At 51.6% G+C, this 17,743-nt stretch overlaps 1 protein-coding gene across 1 annotated transcript in view; it reads right to left on the reverse strand.

Moving 5' to 3' along the window:
- LOC140315863 (atrial natriuretic peptide receptor 1-like) overlaps window positions 1-17,743 on the reverse strand; it is a 75,439-nt gene that overhangs the window by 47,618 nt on the left and 10,078 nt on the right. The window contains exon 2 of the mRNA XM_072393453.1: window positions 2,532-2,713. Coding sequence (XP_072249554.1) covers window positions 2,532-2,713 — 182 coding nt within the window. The remainder of the gene's footprint in view (window positions 1-2,531; window positions 2,714-17,743) is intronic.

Raw genomic sequence — 17,743 nt, forward strand, 5'->3', positions numbered from 1 at the left:
CCTGTCTCCTGGTCTCATTCTCACCCGTCTCCTGGTCTCATTCACACCTGTCTCCTGGTCTCAGTCACACCTGTCTCCTGGTCTCAGTCACACCTGTCTCCTGGTCTCAGTCACACCTGTCTCCTGGTCTCATTCTCACCTGTCTCCTGGTCTCAGTCACACCTGTCTCCTGGTCTCTTTCTCACCTGTCTCCTGGTCTCATTCTCACCTGTCTCCTGGTATCAGTCTCACCTGTCTCCTGGTCTCATTCTCACCTGTCTCCTGGTCTCATTCTCACCCGTCTCCTGGTCTCATTCACACCTGTCTCCTGGTCTCAGTCACACCTGTCTCCTGGTCTCAGTCACACCTGTCTCCTGGTCTCTTTCTCACCTGTGTCCTGGTCTCAGTCACACCTGTCTCCTGGTCTCTTTCACACCTGTCTCCTGGTCTCTTTCTCACCTGTCTCCTGGTCTCAGTCACACCTGTCTCCTGGTCTCAGTCACACCTGTCTCCTGGTCTCTTTCACACCTGTCTCCTGGTCTCATTCTCACCTGTCTCCTGGTCTCAGTCTCACCCGTCTCCTGGTCTCAGTCACACCTGTCTCCTGGTCTCTTTCTCACCTGTGTCCTGGTCTCAGTCACACCTGTCTCCTGGTCTCTTTCACACCTGTCTCCTGGTCTCTTTCTCACCTGTCTCCTGGTCTCAGTCACACCTGTCTCCTGGTCTCAGTCACACCTGTCTCCTGGTCTCTTTCTCACCTGTCTCCTGGTCTCTTTCTCACCTGTGTCCTGGTCTCAGTCACACCTGTCTCCTGGTCTCAGTCACACCTGTCTCCTGGTCTCATTCTCACCTGTCTCCTGGTCTCATTCTCACCTGTCTCCTGGTCTCAGTCACACCTGTCTCCTGGTCTCAGTCACACCTGTCTCCTGGTCTCTTTCTCACCTGTCTCCTGGTCTCATTCACACCTGTCTCCTGGTCTCAGTCACACCTGTCTCCTGGTCTCAGTCACACCTGTCTCCTGGTCTCAGTCACACCTGTCTCCTGGTCTCATTCTCACCTGTCTCCTGGTCTCATTCTCACCCGTCTCCTGGTCTCATTCTCACCCGTCTCCTGGTCTCAGTCACACCTGTCTCCTGGTCTCAGTCACACCTGTCTCCTGGTCTCAGTCACACCTGTCTCCTGGTCTCAGTCACACCTGTCTCCTGGTCTCAGTCACACCTGTCTCCTGGTCTCGGTCACACCTGTCTCCTGGTCTCATTCTCACCTGTCTCCTGGTCTCATTCTCACCTGTCTCCTGGTCTCATTCTCACCTGTCTCCTGGTCTCATTCTCACCTGTCTCCTGGTCTCATTCTCACCTGTCTCCTGGTCTCATTCTCACCCGTCTCCTGGTCTCATTCTCACCCGTCTCCTGGTCTCAGTCACACCTGTCTCCTGGTCTCAGTCACACCTGTCTCCTGGTCTCATTCTCACCTGTCTCCTGGTCTCAGTCACACCTGTCTCCTGGTCTCTTTCTCACCTGTCTCCTGGTCTCATTCTCACCTGTCTCCTGGTCTCAGTCACACCTGTCTCCTGGTCTCTTTCTCACCTGTCTCCTGGTCTCAGTCACACCTGTCTCCTGGTCTCTTTCTCACCTGTCTCCTGGTCTCATTCTCACCTGTCTCCTGGTCTCAGTCTCACCTGTCTCCTGGTCTCAGTCACACCTGTCTCCTGGTCTCAGTCACACCTGTCTCCTGGTCTCAGTCACACCTGTCTCCTGGTCTCGGTCACACCTGTCTCCTGGTCTCGGTCACACCTGTCTCCTGGTCTCAGTCACACCTGTCTCCTGGTCTCAGTCACACCTGTCTCCTGGTCTCTTTCTCACCTGTCTCCTGGTCTCCTTCTCACCTGTCTCCTGGTCTCAGTCACACCTGTCTCCTGCTGTCTCCTGGTCTCATTCTCACCTGTCTCCTGGTCTCAGTCACACCTGTCTCCTGCTGTCTCCTGGTCTCATTCTCACCTGTCTCCTGGTCTCATTCTCACCTGTCTCCTGGTCTCATTCTCACCTGTCTCCTTGTCTCATTCTCACCTGTCTCCCGGTCTCATTCTCACCTGTCTCCTGGTCTCATTCTCACCTGTCTCCTGGTCTCATTCTCACCTGTCTCCTGGTCTCATTCACACCTGTCTCCTGGTCTCTTTCTCACCTGTCTCCTGGTCTCAGTCACACCTGTTTCCTGGTCTCAATCACACCTGTCTCCTGGTCTCATTCTCACCTGTCTCCTGGTCTCAGTCTCACCTGTCTCCTGGTCTCAATCACACCTGTCTCCTGGTCTCATTCTCACCTGTCTCCTGGTCTCATTCACACCCGTCTCCTGGTCTCAGTCACACCTGTCTCCTGGTCTCAGTCACACCTGTCTCCTGGTCTCTTTCTCACCTGTCTCCTGGTCTCAGTCACACCTGTCTCCTGGTCTCATTCACACCCGTCTCCTGGTCTCAGTCACACCTGTCTCCTGGTCTCAGTCACACCTGTCTCCTGGTTCTCAGATTTTTAAACGAGCTCTGCCTGACTCTGTACCTGGAAGGCCTTCTTGGCGATGGTGTCGTCCTCGTCGCCGCGGGCCCACGGCTGCTGGTGTTTCAGGCTGTCAGCAAACAAGTCGATGTACAGAAAGATGTACTCCTCGTGAGGAAGGTCGGCTCGCCAGAACTGAATCATCACCTTCCTGAAGATGTCCGGAGGGCAGCAGACGAACATCACTGCAGAGGAAGGAGACACAGGAGGAGGTTTTAGAGATGGTTAACGTTACAGAACCACGAGCTGCTTCAACATCTGAGCTGGACAGAACCATCAGGAGAAGATCTTTTATTCATTTAGCCTCAGTTCTGCAAACACGAAGAGAACAAAACTTCCATCAGATACAGGAACTCTGAAGAGGTCAAATATGGACCAACAGAGCAGACTGATTAAAGGTATAAATTAAATTATAAACAGAATATCAAGATGAAGAGATCTGCAGTATCTGCAGTTAGCCTGAGATACTGCATTAAGCCTCAGAGTGAAGCATCCTCCAACAGCTGCTTTAAGCTTTAGGCTTAAAGAAAGCCAATAAACAATTATATTTATCAGACCAAACAGACTTCAAACTGTGAAGCAGCTTTTAAATTGTGTTGATAAGTAAAACCAGGCTGAATAAATCATTAATGTCATGCTTTTTCTGAATATCGTCAGGTTTAAAGCAGGCTGTGAGAACGTTTCAGTTTAGTGAGAGAGGAGGATCATTATTATAATTATCTCCAGCAGCGGTGATGACATGATTAACTGGAAGAACTCCATCTTCCACCGACTGATTACTGCTGAAAGCTGATTAAATTGAGTTTGGACCTGTGAGACAATCAGTTTCTTCAGCTCAAACATGGAGCTGCATTACAGACGATACCCGATTCTTCACTTTCATCACCTGAGAAAGGTCAATGCAGCTGCCAGACTCCTCTCTGCCCGAGCAGGTCACATGACCCTGATTTCAGATGACAGATGGACACGAATTATTATTTGCTATTCCAACAACACAGTTTGGAGAGGAAGACAAAAGGAAGGCTGACGTCACGTTACCCGGCGACACTGATCATTTCACAGCCGCCAAACTGCTGAAAACCGATAAACTGCTGAAAACCGACAAACTGCTGAAAACCGACAAACTGCTGAAAACCATAGCTGAAAGGACTCCGGTTTCCCCGGCTCTGACATTTGGCTCAGTTTAAACTAAACCTTTAGCTGAAAGGACTCCGGGTTTTGGCTCAGTTTGGCTCAGTTTAAACTGACTGAGGGCGGTCAGTCAGCGCCTCGGTGGACACACCCCCACCTCAGGGCAGGGATGGTTGTTTTTAGGAGGTCGTGGGCGCATTCTGTGGCGTGTAACTCACTCTGTGGCGTGTAACTCACTCTGTGGCGTGTAACTCACTCTGTGGCGTGTAACTCACTCTGTGGCGTGTAACACACTCTGTGGCGTGTAACTCACTCTGTGGCGTGTAACTCACTCTGTGGTGTAACACACTCTGTGGCGTGTAACTCACTCTGTGGCGTGTAACTCACTCTGTGGCGTGTAACTCACTCTGTGGCGTGTAACTCACTCTGTGGTGTAACACACTCTGTGGCGTGTAACACACTCTGTGGCGTGTAACTCACTCTGTGGCGTGTAACACACTCTGTGGCGTGTAACTCACTCTGTGGCGTGTAACTCACTCTGTGGTGTGTAACTCACTCTGTGGTGTAACACACTCTGTGGCGTGTAACTCACTCTGTGGCGTGTAACACACTCTGTGGCGTGTAACTCACTCTGTGGCGTGTAACTCACTCTGTGGCGTGTAACTCACTCTGTGGCGTGTAACTCACTCTGTGGTGTAACACACTCTGTGGCGTGTAACTCACTCTGTGGCGTGTAACTCACTCTGTGGCGTGTAACTCACTCTGTGGCGTGTAACACACTCTGTGGCGTGTAACTCACTCTGTGGCGTGTAACTCACTCTGTGGTGTAACACACTCTGTGGCGTGTAACTCACTCTGTGGCGTGTAACTCACTCTGTGGCGTGTAACTCACTCTGTGGCGTGTAACACACTCTGTGGCGTGTAACTCACTCTGTGGCGTGTAACTCACTCTGTGGTGTAACACACTCTGTGGCGTGTAACTCACTCTGTGGTGTAACACACTCTGTGGCGTGTAACTCACTCTGTGGCGTGTAACTCACTCTGTGGCGTGTAACTCACTCTGTGGCGTGTAACACACTCTGTGGCGTGTAACTCACTCTGTGGTGTAACTCACTCTGTGGCGTGTAACTCACTCTGTGGCGTGTAACTCACTCTGTGGCGTGTAACTCACTCTGTGGCGTGTAACACACTCTGTGGCGTGTAACTCACTCTGTGGCGTGTAACTCACTCTGTGGCGTGTAACTCACTCTGTGGTGTAACACACTCTGTGGCGTGTAACTCACTCTGTGGTGTAACACACTCTGTGGCGTGTAACTCACTCTGTGGCGTGTAACTCACTCTGTGGCGTGTAACTCACTCTGTGGCGTGTAACACACTCTGTGGCGTGTAACTCACTCTGTGGTGTAACACACTCTGTGGCGTGTAACTCACTCTGTGGCGTGTAACTCGCTCTGTGGTGTAACACACTCTGTGGCGTGTAACTCACTCTGTGGCGTGTAACTCACTCTGTGGCGTGTAACACACTCTGTGGCGTGTAACTCACTCTGTGGCGTGTAACACACTCTGTGGCGTGTAACTCACTCTGTGGCGTGTAACTCACTCTGTGGTGTAACACACTCTGTGGCGTGTAACTCACTCTGTGGCGTGTAACTCACTCTGTGGTGTAACACACTCTGTGGCGTGTAACTCACTCTGTGGCGTGTAACTCACTCTGTGGCGTGTAACTCACTCTGTGGTGTAACACACTCTGTGGCGTGTAACTCACTCTGTGGCGTGTAACTCACTCTGTGGCGTGTAACTCACTCTGTGGCGTGTAACACACTCTGTGGCGTGTAACTCACTCTGTGGCGTGTAACTCACTCTGTGGTGTAACTCACTCTGTGGCGTGTAACTCACTCTGTGGCGTGTAACTCACTCTGTGGTGTAACACACTCTGTGGCGTGTAACTCACTCTGTGGCGTGTAACTCACTCTGTGGTGTAACACACTCTGTGGCGTGTAACTCACTCTGTGGCGTGTAACTCACTCTGTGGCGTGTAACTCACTCTGTGGCGTGTAACACACTCTGTGGCGTGTAACTCACTCTGTGGCGTGTAACTCACTCTGTGGCGTAACTCACTCTGTGGCGTGTAACTCATTCTGTGGCGTGTTACTCATTCTGTGGCGTGTTACTCACTCTGTGGCGTGTAACACTCTCTGTGGCGTGTAACTCTCTCTGTGGTGTAACACTCTCTGTGGCGTGTAACTCACTCTGTGGCGTGTAACTCACTCTGTGGCGTGTAATCACTCTGTGGCGTGTAACTCACTCTGTGGCGTGTAACTCACTCTGTGGCGTGTAACACACTCTGTGGCGTGTAACTCACTCTGTGGTGTAACTCACTCTGTGGTGTGTAACTCATTCTGTGGCGTGTAACTCACTCTGTGGTGTAACACACTCTGCGGCGTGTAACTCACTCTGTGGCGTGTAACTCACTCTGTGGTGTGTAACTCACTCTGTGGCGTGTAACTCACTCTGTGGCGTGTAACACACTCTGTGGCGTGTAACTCACTCTGTGGCGTGTAACTCACTCTGTGGCGTGTAACTCACTCTGTGGCGTGTAACTCACTCTGTGGCGCTGCACCTGGCTTCCTCTCAGGTCGCCATGTTGCAGGAAGTCTCCTGAGGCGTGATGACATTCCTCAGCCGGCTTCCCTCCAGCTCCTCCACGATTGTTTCAGGCTTTAATAACCTCTCAGCAGGAAGTGAACAATGAAACCACAGAAACCAAGCCGGGCTAAAAGCTTTTCTCCCTGCTGCCGCCCAGAGATCCCGGAGCGCTGAAAGCATCCGACTGAATGGGTTTTATTCCCTCTGCCAGCACTAAAAATACGGATCTAAAAATACGACCTCTGCTCTTTCTGCCCAGTCCTCTCAGCCAGATGTTTGTGCTCATTCACATTCATACAACACACCTGGAAGATCAGACCTCAGGACCCCCCCCCCCCCCCGAGAGAAAAGCTGCTGAGGAGTGACTGGACCTGCAATAATAAACGAATCTCATCCTGTGAGAAAGTAGCCGTGGAAACGCTGCAGCTGCACCACACACTGTAAAACCCTCTGAGAAACTGAGAGAAGTCACACAGGAACTGAACTGGGGGGGGGGGGGGGGGTCCATGCAAAGATTATTCATGCTAAACATTTAAAACAACAAAGGTTGACCACAGAGCTGAACAGTGAATAAAATGTACAGCCAGGCCTCATATTCTACCCTGAGCTGAGGCTGATGCCAGGATTTAAACTCTTCTACAGACTGAGCTGAGCGCTGATGGAGATTTAAACTCAGAGCAGCCTCCATCACCTGTTTTAATCTGGAACTCAGAACATCACCTTTCCTCTCTGATGTCATCAACACAATGAGTGACACCCTGATGTCCTCGCTGTACGTTCTGCTGCGGTGAATCTCATGCAGAGGAGGCGGCTGACGGCGGCTGAACCGGTGTCCAAAGCCTTTCTTTGTGGGGGTGGGATAGAGCACCCCCTTGGTAGATGGTAATGTGATTAACTGCCTTTAATTGGCTTCCAGGGTTGTCTTCCACAGCCCCTCCTGCATCCATCTGTGTGATGTTGTTATTTTGTGGCCACACCCCCTGTTCTCAGAGCTTTCTCTCTGAGGTGCAGAGCCTCATTTCTGCTGATTCAGGCGGCTTTGTGTCGGAGGTCAGAGAGCAGACTCCACCCTGAAACCAGGAAGAGGCTGAGGCCTACAGGGCGAGGCTGAAGCTCAGACAGCCAGCTGTGACCTCTGACCTCTGCACACTTCCTGCCTCACACAGAGAGGAGCTTCCACAGTAAGAGAGCTGCAGAGATGGAAGATTCCCCTGAACGCATCAGAGGGAAGGTTCCCCTGAACGCATCAGAGGGAAGGTTCCCCTGAACGCAGCACACGGAAGGTTCCCCTGAACGCATCAGATGGAAGGTTCCCCTGAACGCATCAGACGGAAGGTTCCCCCGAACGCATCAGAGGGAAGGTTCCCCCGAACGCATCAGAGGGAAGGTTCCCCTGAACGCATCAGAGGGAAGGTTCCCCCGAACGCATCAGAGGGAAGGTTCCCCTGAACGCATCAGAGGGAAGGTTCCCCTGAACGCATCAGAGGGAAGGTTCCCCTGAACGCATCAGAGGGAAGGTTCCCCTGAATGCATCAGAGGGAAGGTTCCCCTGAATGCATCAGAGGGAAGGTTCCCCCGAACGCATCAGAGGGAAGGTTCCCCCGAACGCATCAGAGGGAAGGTTCCCCTGAACGCATCAGACGGAAGGTTCCCCTGAACGCATCAGAGGGAAGGTTCCCCTGAACGCATCAGACGGAAGGTTCCCCTGAACGCATCAGACGGAAGGTTCCCCTGAACGCATCAGACGGAAGGTTCCCCTGAACGCATCAGAGGGAAGGTTCCCCTGAATGCATCAGAGGGAAGGTTCCCCTGAATGCATCAGAGGGAAGGTTCCCCTGAATGCATCAGAGGGAAGGTTCCCCTGAACGCATCAGATGGAAGGTTCCCCCGAACGCATCAGAGGGAAGGTTCCCCTGAACGCATCAGAGGGAAGGTTCCCCCGAACGCATCAGAGGGAAGGTTCCCCCGAACGCATCAGAGGGAAGGTTCCCCTGAACGCATCAGATGGAAGGTTCCCCTGAACGCATCAGATGGAAGGTTCCCCTGAACGCATCAGAGGGAAGGTTCCCCTGAACGCATCAGACGGAAGGTTCCCCTGAACGCATCAGAGGGAAGGTTCCCCTGAACGCATCAGAGGGAAGGTTCCCCTGAACGCATCAGATGGGAGGTTCCCCCGAACGCATCAGAGGGAAGGTTCCCCCGAACGCATCAGAGGGAAGGTTCCCCTGAACGCATCAGACGGAAGGTTCCCCTGAACGCATCAGACGGAAGGTTCCCCTGAACGCATCAGAGGGAAGGTTCCCCCGAACGCATCAGAGGGAAGGTTCCCCCGAACGCATCAGAGGGAAGGTTCCCCCGAACGCATCAGATGGAAGGTTCCCCTGAACGCATCAGAGGGAAGGTTCCCCTGAACGCATCAGAGGGAAGGTTCCCCTGAACGCATCAGAGGGAAGGTTCCCCTGAACGCATCAGAGGGAAGGTTCCCCCATCTTGGACCGGCCATCCTACCCACAGACATATATACATCGGTACAGAGTTAACTCCTCTAACGTGAGGCTAAGGAAACATCTTAAAAGTTTTGACACGGTGAGTTTCACAGTTTCTGCCCATAAAGGGACAAAAATCCCGATTCCACATTGATGCATTTTCTTAAACTCTGATGCATTTAACAGGTAAATCTGTGATGCGTTCCTCCAACAATGCACCGAAAATAGAATCAGCTGATTAAACATGGCCCCCGGAGATCCAGCATGGCCCCCGGAGATCCAGCATGGCCCCCGGTGCAGGACTCATTACGTAACATTCCTTTACTTTATTTGGTCGTGTTGTGAAACGCCAGCATGCAGCACACACTGGAGCGTTTCCTTCAGCTTCACAGAGAAAGGAACCCACAGTCACACGGATGTCAGGATGCAGTAAAAGTCCAGAGGGACGAGCTCCAGGGTCAGAGGCAGCAGCGCCATGTTACTCTGACCGAGCGCTTGGCTCCTCCCCCACGGCTCAAACTCCTCACCGAGGAGGTCGAAGCTGCCGGGCACAAAATGAAGCCACACTACGAGCTCAGCCAACAGCCTCCTGCTGAGGAAGACGAGCAGAACATCTGCTCCAACCTCGTCTCAAACTTCACATCCACTCAGTCTCAGAGTAAATAAATTCCTCAGCGACACACAAAGGTTCAAAAGGAACAAAACAATCAGATCAACTCTGAGTTTCAGTCTAACTGAAAAGCAGCATCTCTAAAGTGTCTCCAGGCAAATCCAGTTCATTAGAATTCATTACAGATGTCTTCATACAACCGAACCCCGGAACAGAACCGATCTGAGCAGAACCGATCTGAGCAGAACCGATCTGAGCAGAACCGATCTGAAAAGAACCGATCTGAAAAGAACCGATCTGAACAGAACCGATCTGAACAGAACCGATCTGAGCAGAACCGATCTGATCTCTGATCCAATCCCCGTCCTGAGCTGCACGAGGCGACAGTGGAGAGAAAAAACTCCCTTTAACAGGAAGAAACCTCCATCAGAACCAGAACCAGGAAGAAACCTCCATCAGAACCAGAACCAGGAAGGGTCCATCTGCCTGGACCAGCTGGGGCTGAGAGGACAGGAAAGAGGGGACAACAAGCAGCGTAACACCAGGCCAGAGACACCTGGGCAGCAGGTAGGAAGCAGGCCTCTGCAGCAGCTGCATAGAGACCAACTCGTGTAAAACTCAATCTCTGCACATCTGGGCTGCTGTTCAAGGCCCAAGAATCCTTTAATTATCATCAACCGGAGGTGTGTAACAGCATCTAAGAGCTGGCCGTGTTCCTGCTGCTCAGAAAGCAAAGGTGCAGGAAAAGAACAGAGCGATGTCAGAGCCCTGCTCCCCTTTCCCTGCTCTGCAGTCATCTGACAGCTTGGTGTCGGACTCCCTCAGCACCAGGTGTGCGGCACAGCGAGCTGGAAATGATCGACAGACAGCAGGCGCTCAGGTGTGACAGCTGAGGGCGAGCTGGGGAACTTCCACTTTCTCTCAAATCCACACAGAACGGCTGAATTTAGCTGCTACAATCCTTTGAGTTACAGAACCAAAACCGCTCATTTTCAGCCCGTAAAACTTCACACTAAGTCCAGATGTTTCCCTGCGAGCTTCTGAGGAGAACTTCAGTCGCATCTCAGATTCAACCACATGTTCACCGCCTCGTCTCCACGAAGCAGGCGAAGGGTCACAGCCTTCCTTCAGAGCTGCAGACTGCACAGAAATCAGCTGTTCAAGACCAAGATGGGGCAGAGTAAAAGATGTTGAGGGAGTGGTACAGAACCAGAACCGAGGAGCAGGCCTTTACCCTCACAGAGGTTCTGAGTTTGACCATCCGGTGGACCTGTGTTTGTGAGCTTGGAGGTTTCCTGAGGGACCTCAGATAAGATTAAAGACTCCCACAGCCTTTAACCCTGATCCCCAGGTCATCTTCAGGTGTGATCAGGAGGCTGCTTCAGTCAGAACAACCCAAACAAATAAAGGCTAAAGAGAACCAGCTCATTTCTCAGCCCATTACAGGAGGGCGGCTGCTGCTTTAATGACTGAATCCATGTTTCCAGCGTGACTCCATCAGCCCGGAGACGCACTGAGGCGTGAGATCATCCAAACCGAAACGCAACATTTCTCCCTCAGCGTGAAACCAACTCCTCTGCTCTCAGATTCCAGCATATTAATCTTTAACCACTGCCAGATGGGCAGGAGCAGAGGAAAAGAGGGCTGAGGCACGACCTTGTGGGCACATTTGTTCAGGATGATTGGCTGCCCGCTTTGCCGCCACGACGACCAGCAAAGAGGCGGTGACATCAGCCGTTCCATGGACCCGGGAGCAGAAACGTGACCTCAGCGCAGGTTTCCCAGCCTCACTTTACTCCTTCTTCAAGAGTTTGGAGGAGCTCAGTCAGGATGGTGGGCTCCAGGTGTTATTATCACCTTTATTCATTCAGCAAACAAGGAAAAAGACCTTCTGAGAATGAATTTTTAGTTCTGTTAATCATTTTGGATCAGATAGTTCCGGATTTAGACACAGGAATTCATGAAAGATAAACATTCAGACGCAGCAATTGAGAGAAAGTGCTGAGATCATGTCTGAACTCCTCAAATTAAGGTTCAACATGTGCTCCAGGACTGAAACCCAGCCTCAGAATATGGATCGAACCTCTGGATCTGGTACCATCATCTGTGGCTGCTTCCCTCTCATTTGCAGCATTACAGTGATGTGGAAGCTGCTCGACAACAGAACCAACCGGTGACATGGTTTGCCCTGATCACATCAGGAGAGCATCATTAAGGCTAACATATTCAGTAAAACTCCTTCTTCCTGTTCCTGGGAGCATATATCAGGGCGTCTGAAGTGTAAAACTCCTTCTTCCTGCTCCTGGGAGCAGATATCAGGGCGTCTGAAGTGTAAAACTCCTTCTTCCTGCTCCTGGGAGCATATATCAGGGCGTCTGAAGTGTAAAACTCCTTCTTCCTGTTCCTGGGAGCATATATCAGGGCGTCTGAAGTGTAAAACTCCTTCTTCCTGCTCCTGGGAGCATATATCAGGGCGTCTGAAGTGTAAAATCCCTTCTTCCTGCTCCTGGGAGCAGATATCAGGGCGTCTGAAGTGTAAAACTCCTTCTTCCTGTTCCTGGGAGCAGATATCAGGGCGTCTGAAGTGTAAAACTCCTCCTTCCTGTTCCTGGGAGCAGATATCAGGGCGTCTGAAGTCACCAGCAGGTGTAAAACTCCCCAAAATCACAACCCTGGTATTTATTTAGTTCCCCATTGTCTGATTTTCATCTCTAAAGTCACTCCTTAAGTTGGCTCCGCCTCCTCTGTTAAGCCCCGCCCCTCACCTCCACCCTGCTGGACGGATGAAGCCAGCTTCTGGTGGAAATGTTCTGCTGTCAGCTGCACTGAGGAGCATGCATCTTCCATCCAGCAGCAGCCTCAGAGGATATAAGAGCCCAGAGGATAAACTATATCTGAGGCTAATGTTCCAGCAGAGTTAGCTAAAGACTGTGAATGTGCAGCAAACACTTTTCATCCCACTGTTTTAACAACTTGGTCCAGTTCAACGCTGGACTGAAGGAACTGAGCCACAAAGAGGATCAGTTCCAGCTCTCAGAGCCTGAACTTCAGAGCAGGGAAATGGAAGCATCTGAGAAATAACTCCTCATGGTTTATTTACTGATTTATTTCTTCCTTTAGCAGCAGCTAACGCTAACAGCTTAGCTAATGAAGAAATAACTCCTCATGGTTTATTTACTGATTTATTTCTTCCTTTAGCAGCAGCTAACGCTAACAGCTTAGCTAATGAAATAACTCCTCATGGTTTATTTACTGATTTATTTCTTCCTTTAGCAGCAGCTAACGCTAACAGCTTAGCTAATGAAGAAATAACTCCTCATGGTTTATTTACTGATTTATTTCTTCCTTTAGCAGCAGCTAACGCTAACAGCTAAGCTAATGAAATAACTCCTCATGGTTTATTTACTGATTTATTTCTTCCTTTAGCAGCAGCTAACGCTAACAGCTTAGCTAATGAAGATGACGTACACCAACTTCTAAGGAGTTACTGCTGTTCCTTTCTGAAAGATGAACATTATTGTTCCCACATTACTTTGTTAGCTGAAGCTAACGCTAACAGCTTAGCTAATGAAGATGACGTACACCAACTTCTAAGGAGTTACTGCTGCTCCTTCCTGAAAGATGAACATTATTGTTCCCACATTACTTTGTTAGCTGAAGCTTTCTAGCTGAACGGTTCCGTTCTGTAACTCAGACAACCTGCAGCTGTGTTTAAGGTGTGTTTCCAACACAACACCGGTCCTCTCCTCACTCTCGCTGTGCTAACGTTACATTATCGGCATGTTTCTGATAAAGATGGAGGTCTCCAGGTACAACTGTTTAATGAGGTTAATAAATCCAAAATGTTTAAACGCAGTAATTAACGCAGAAATGTCCAAAGTCTGTCTCAAACATCTGAATAAGGCCTCAGAAAATTGTGTCAGATTGGTAAAAAGGGCAGAATATTCTCCTTTAATGATCAGTTCTACCTAAATGCTGAAACCTTCCACCCTGCAGGGGATTTTTCCCACAGAAACCAGATCTGTGTGCAGCTCTTGGACTGATTGATCCGTCAGTGAAAGGCTGAAGTAGTTTTAAGGCGACTTGTTGCCTCTCAGCCTGATGTTCTCCCTCTGCCATCATCACCTTCACCTTTATTATGCTGCAATCAGGGCCTCTTTCTTTCTCTTTCACTGATCAAAGGACACGGCACACCGTGGTGCTTTGAGACTGTCTGCTGATTAGTCCAGAGGCTTTGTTCAGGCTTTTTGTCCTCGTGTGATTTAGCGCCTTCATCAGCGCCACAAAGCGAGCCGATCGGCTCAGATTACAGCTCCTGAACATCTAACCAAGGATGTGCCTTTAACTGCTTCACCTACAGCTTCACCCACAGCTTCACCTACAGCTTCACCTACAGCTTCACCCACAGCTTCACCTACAGCTTCACCTACAGCTTCACCTACAGCTTCACCCACAGCTTCACCCACAGCTTCACCCACAGCTTCACCCACAGCTTCACCTACAGCTTCACCCACAGCTTCACCCACAGCTTCACCTACAGCTTCACCCACAGCTTCACCTACAGCTTCACCCACAGCTTCACCTACAGCTTCACCTACAGCTTCACCCACAGCTTCACCCACAGCTTCACCCACAGCTTCACCCACAGCTTCACCTACAGCTTCACCCACAGCTTCACCCACAGCTTCACCTACAGCTTCACCCACAGCTTCACCTACAGCTTCACCCACAGCTTCACCTACAGCTTCACCTACAGCTTCACCTACAGCTTCACCCACAGCTTCACCCACAGCTTCACCCACAGCTTCACCCACAGCTTCACCCACAGCTTCACCCACTGCTTCACCCACAGCTTCACCTTCACACACAGCTTCACCTACAGCTTCACCCACAGCTTCACCTACAGCTTCACCCACAGCTTCACCTACAGCTTCACCTACAGCTTCACCTACAGCTTCACCCACAGCTTCACCTACAGCTTCACCCACAGCTTCACTCACAGCTTCACCCACACCTTCACCCACAGCTTCACCCACAGCTTCACCCACTGCTTCACCCACAGCTTCACCCACTGCTTCACCCACAGCTTCACCCACACCTTCACCCACAGCTTCACCCACAGCTTCACCTACAGCTTCACCCACAGCTTCACCCACAGCTTCACCTACAGCTTCACCCACAGCTTCACCCACAGCTTCACCCACACCTTCACCCACAGCTTCACCTTCAGCTTCACCCACAGCTTCACCTTCAGCTTCACCTACAGCTTCACCTACAGCTTCACCCACAGCTTCACCTTCAGCTTCACCCACAGCTTCACCTTCAGCTTCACCTACAGCTTCACCCACAGCTTCACCCACAGCTTCACCTACAGCTTCACCTACAGCTTCACCTACAGCTTCACCCACAGCTTCACCCACAGCTTCACCCACAGCTTCACCTACAGCTTCACCCACAGCTTCACCCACAGCTTCACCCACACCTTCACCCACAGCTTCACCTTCAGCTTCACCCACAGCTTCACCTTCAGCTTCACCCACAGCTTCACCCACAGCTTCACCTACAGCTTCACCCACAGCTTCACCCACAGCTTCACCCACAGCTTCACCCACAGCTTCACCCACTGCTTCACCCACAGCTTCACCCACAGCTTCACCTACAGCTTCACCCACTGCTTCACCCACAGCTTCACCCACACCTTCACCCACAGCTTCACCTACAGCTTCACCCACAGCTTCACCTTCAGCTTCACCCACAGCTTCACCTTCAGCTTCACCTACAGCTTCACCCACAGCTTCACCCACAGCTTCACCCACAGCTTCACCTACAGCTTCACCCACAGCTTCACCTTCAGCTTCACCCACAGCTTCACCTTCAGCTTCACCTACAGCTTCACCTACAGCTTCACCCACAGCTTCACCTTCAGCTTCACCCACAGCTTCACCTTCAGCTTCACCTACAGCTTCACCTACAGCTTCACCTTCAGCTTCACCCACAGCTTCACCCACAGCTTCACCTACAGCTTCACCCACAGCTTCACCTTCAGCTTCACCCACAGCTTCACCTTCAGCTTCACCTACAGCTTCACCTACAGCTTCACCTTCAGCTTCACCCACAGCTTCACCCACAGCTTCACCTACAGCTTCACCCACAGCTTCACCTTCAGCTTCACCCACAGCTTCACCTTCAGCTTCACCTACAGCTTCACCTACAGCTTCACCCACAGCTTCACCCACAGCTTCACCCACAGCTTCACCTTCAGCTTCACCCACAGCTTCACCTTCAGCTTCACCCACAGCTTCACCCACAGCTTCACCCACAGCTTCACCTTCAGCTTCACCCACAGCTTCACCTTCAGCTTCACCCACAGCTTCACCTTCAGCTTCACCTACAGCTTCACCTACAGCTTCACCCACAGCTTCACCTTCAGCTTCACCCACAGCTTCACCCACAGCTTCACCCACAGCTTCACCCACAGCTTCACCTTCAGCTTCACCCACAGCTTCACCTTCAGCTTCACCTACAGCTTCACCTACAGCTTCACCCACAGCTTCACCTACAGCTTCACCTACAGCTTCACCCACAGCTTCACCCACAGCTTCACCTTCACCTTCACCCACAGCTTCACCCACAGCTTCACCTACAGCTTCACCTACAGCTTCACCCACAGCTTCACCTACAGCTTCACCTTCACCTTCACCCACAGCTTCACCCACAGCTTCACCTTCACCCACAGCTTCACCCACAGCTTCACCTACAGCTTCACCTACAGCTTCACCTACAGCTTCACCCACAGCTTCACCTACAGCTTCACCTACAGCTTCACCCACAGCTTCACCCACAGCTTCACCCACAGCTTCACCTTCACCCACAGCTTCACCTACAGCTTCACCTACAGCTTCACCTACAGCTTCACCTTCAGCTTCACCCACAGCTTCACCCACAGCTTCACCTTCACCCACAGCTTCACCTACAGCTTCACCTACAGCTTCACCTACAGCTTCACCTACAGCTTCACCCACAGCTTCACCTACAGCTTCACCTACAGCTTCACCCACAGCTTCACCCACAGCTTCACCCACAGCTTCACCTTCACCCACAGCTTCACCTACAGCTTCACCTACAGCTTCACCTACAGCTTCACCTACAGCTTCACCTTCAGCTTCACCCACAGCTTCACCCACAGCTTCACCTTCACCTTCACCCACAGCTTCACCCACAGCTTCACCCACAGCTTCACCCACAGCTTCACCCACAGCTTCACCTTCACCCACAGCTTCACCCACAGCTTCACCTACAGCTTCACCTTCAGCTTCACCCACAGCTTCACCCACAGCTTCACCCACAGCTTCACCTACAGCTTCACCTACAGCTTCACCTACAGCTTCACCCACAGCTTCACCCACAGCTTCACCCACAGCTTCACCCACAGCTTCACCTTCACCCACAGCTTCACCCACAGCTTCACCCACAGCTTCACCTTCACCCACAGCTTCACCCACAGCTTCACCTACAGCTTCACCCACAGCTTCACCCACAGCTTCACCCACAGCTTCACCCACAGCTTCACCTTCAGCTTCACCCACAGCTTCACCCACAGCTTCACCCACAGCTTCACCTACAGCTTCACCCACAGCTTCACCTTCACCTTCACCCACAGCTTCACCCACAGCTTCACCTACAGCTTCACCCACAGCTTCACCTTCACCTTCACCCACAGCTTCACCCACAGCTTCACCTACAGCTTCACCCACAGCTTCACCCACAGCTTCACCCACAGCTTCACCTTCAGCTTCACCCACAGCTTCACCTACAGCTTCACCCACAGCTTCACCTTCACCCACAGCTTCACCTACAGCTTCACCCACAGCTTCACCTTCACCTTCACCCACAGCTTCACCCACAGCTTCACCTACAGCTTCACCCACAGCTTCACCCACAGCTTCACCCACAGCTTCACCTACAGCTTCACCCACAGCTTCACCTTCACCTTCACCTTCACCTTCACCTTCAGCTTCACCCACAGCTTCACCCACAGCTTCACCCACAGCTTCACCTACAGCTTCACCTACAGCTTCACCTACAGCTTCACCTTCAGCTTCACCCACAGCTTCACCCACAGCTTCACCCACAGCTTCACCTACAGCTTCACCCACAGCTTCACCTTCACCCACAGCTTCACCCACAGCTTCACCCACAGCTTCACCTACAGCTTCACCTACAGCTTCACCTACAGCTTCACCCACAGCTTCACCTTCACCTTCACCCACAGCTTCACCCACAGCTTCACCCACAGCTTCACCCACAGCTTCACCTTCACCCACAGCTTCACCTACAGCTTC

The sequence above is a fragment of the Leuresthes tenuis genome, unplaced genomic scaffold (genome assembly GCF_036924035.1).
Source record: "Leuresthes tenuis unplaced genomic scaffold, fLeuTen1.0.hap1 SCAF_10, whole genome shotgun sequence".
NCBI classification, from domain to species: domain Eukaryota; kingdom Metazoa; phylum Chordata; class Actinopteri; order Atheriniformes; family Atherinopsidae; genus Leuresthes; species Leuresthes tenuis.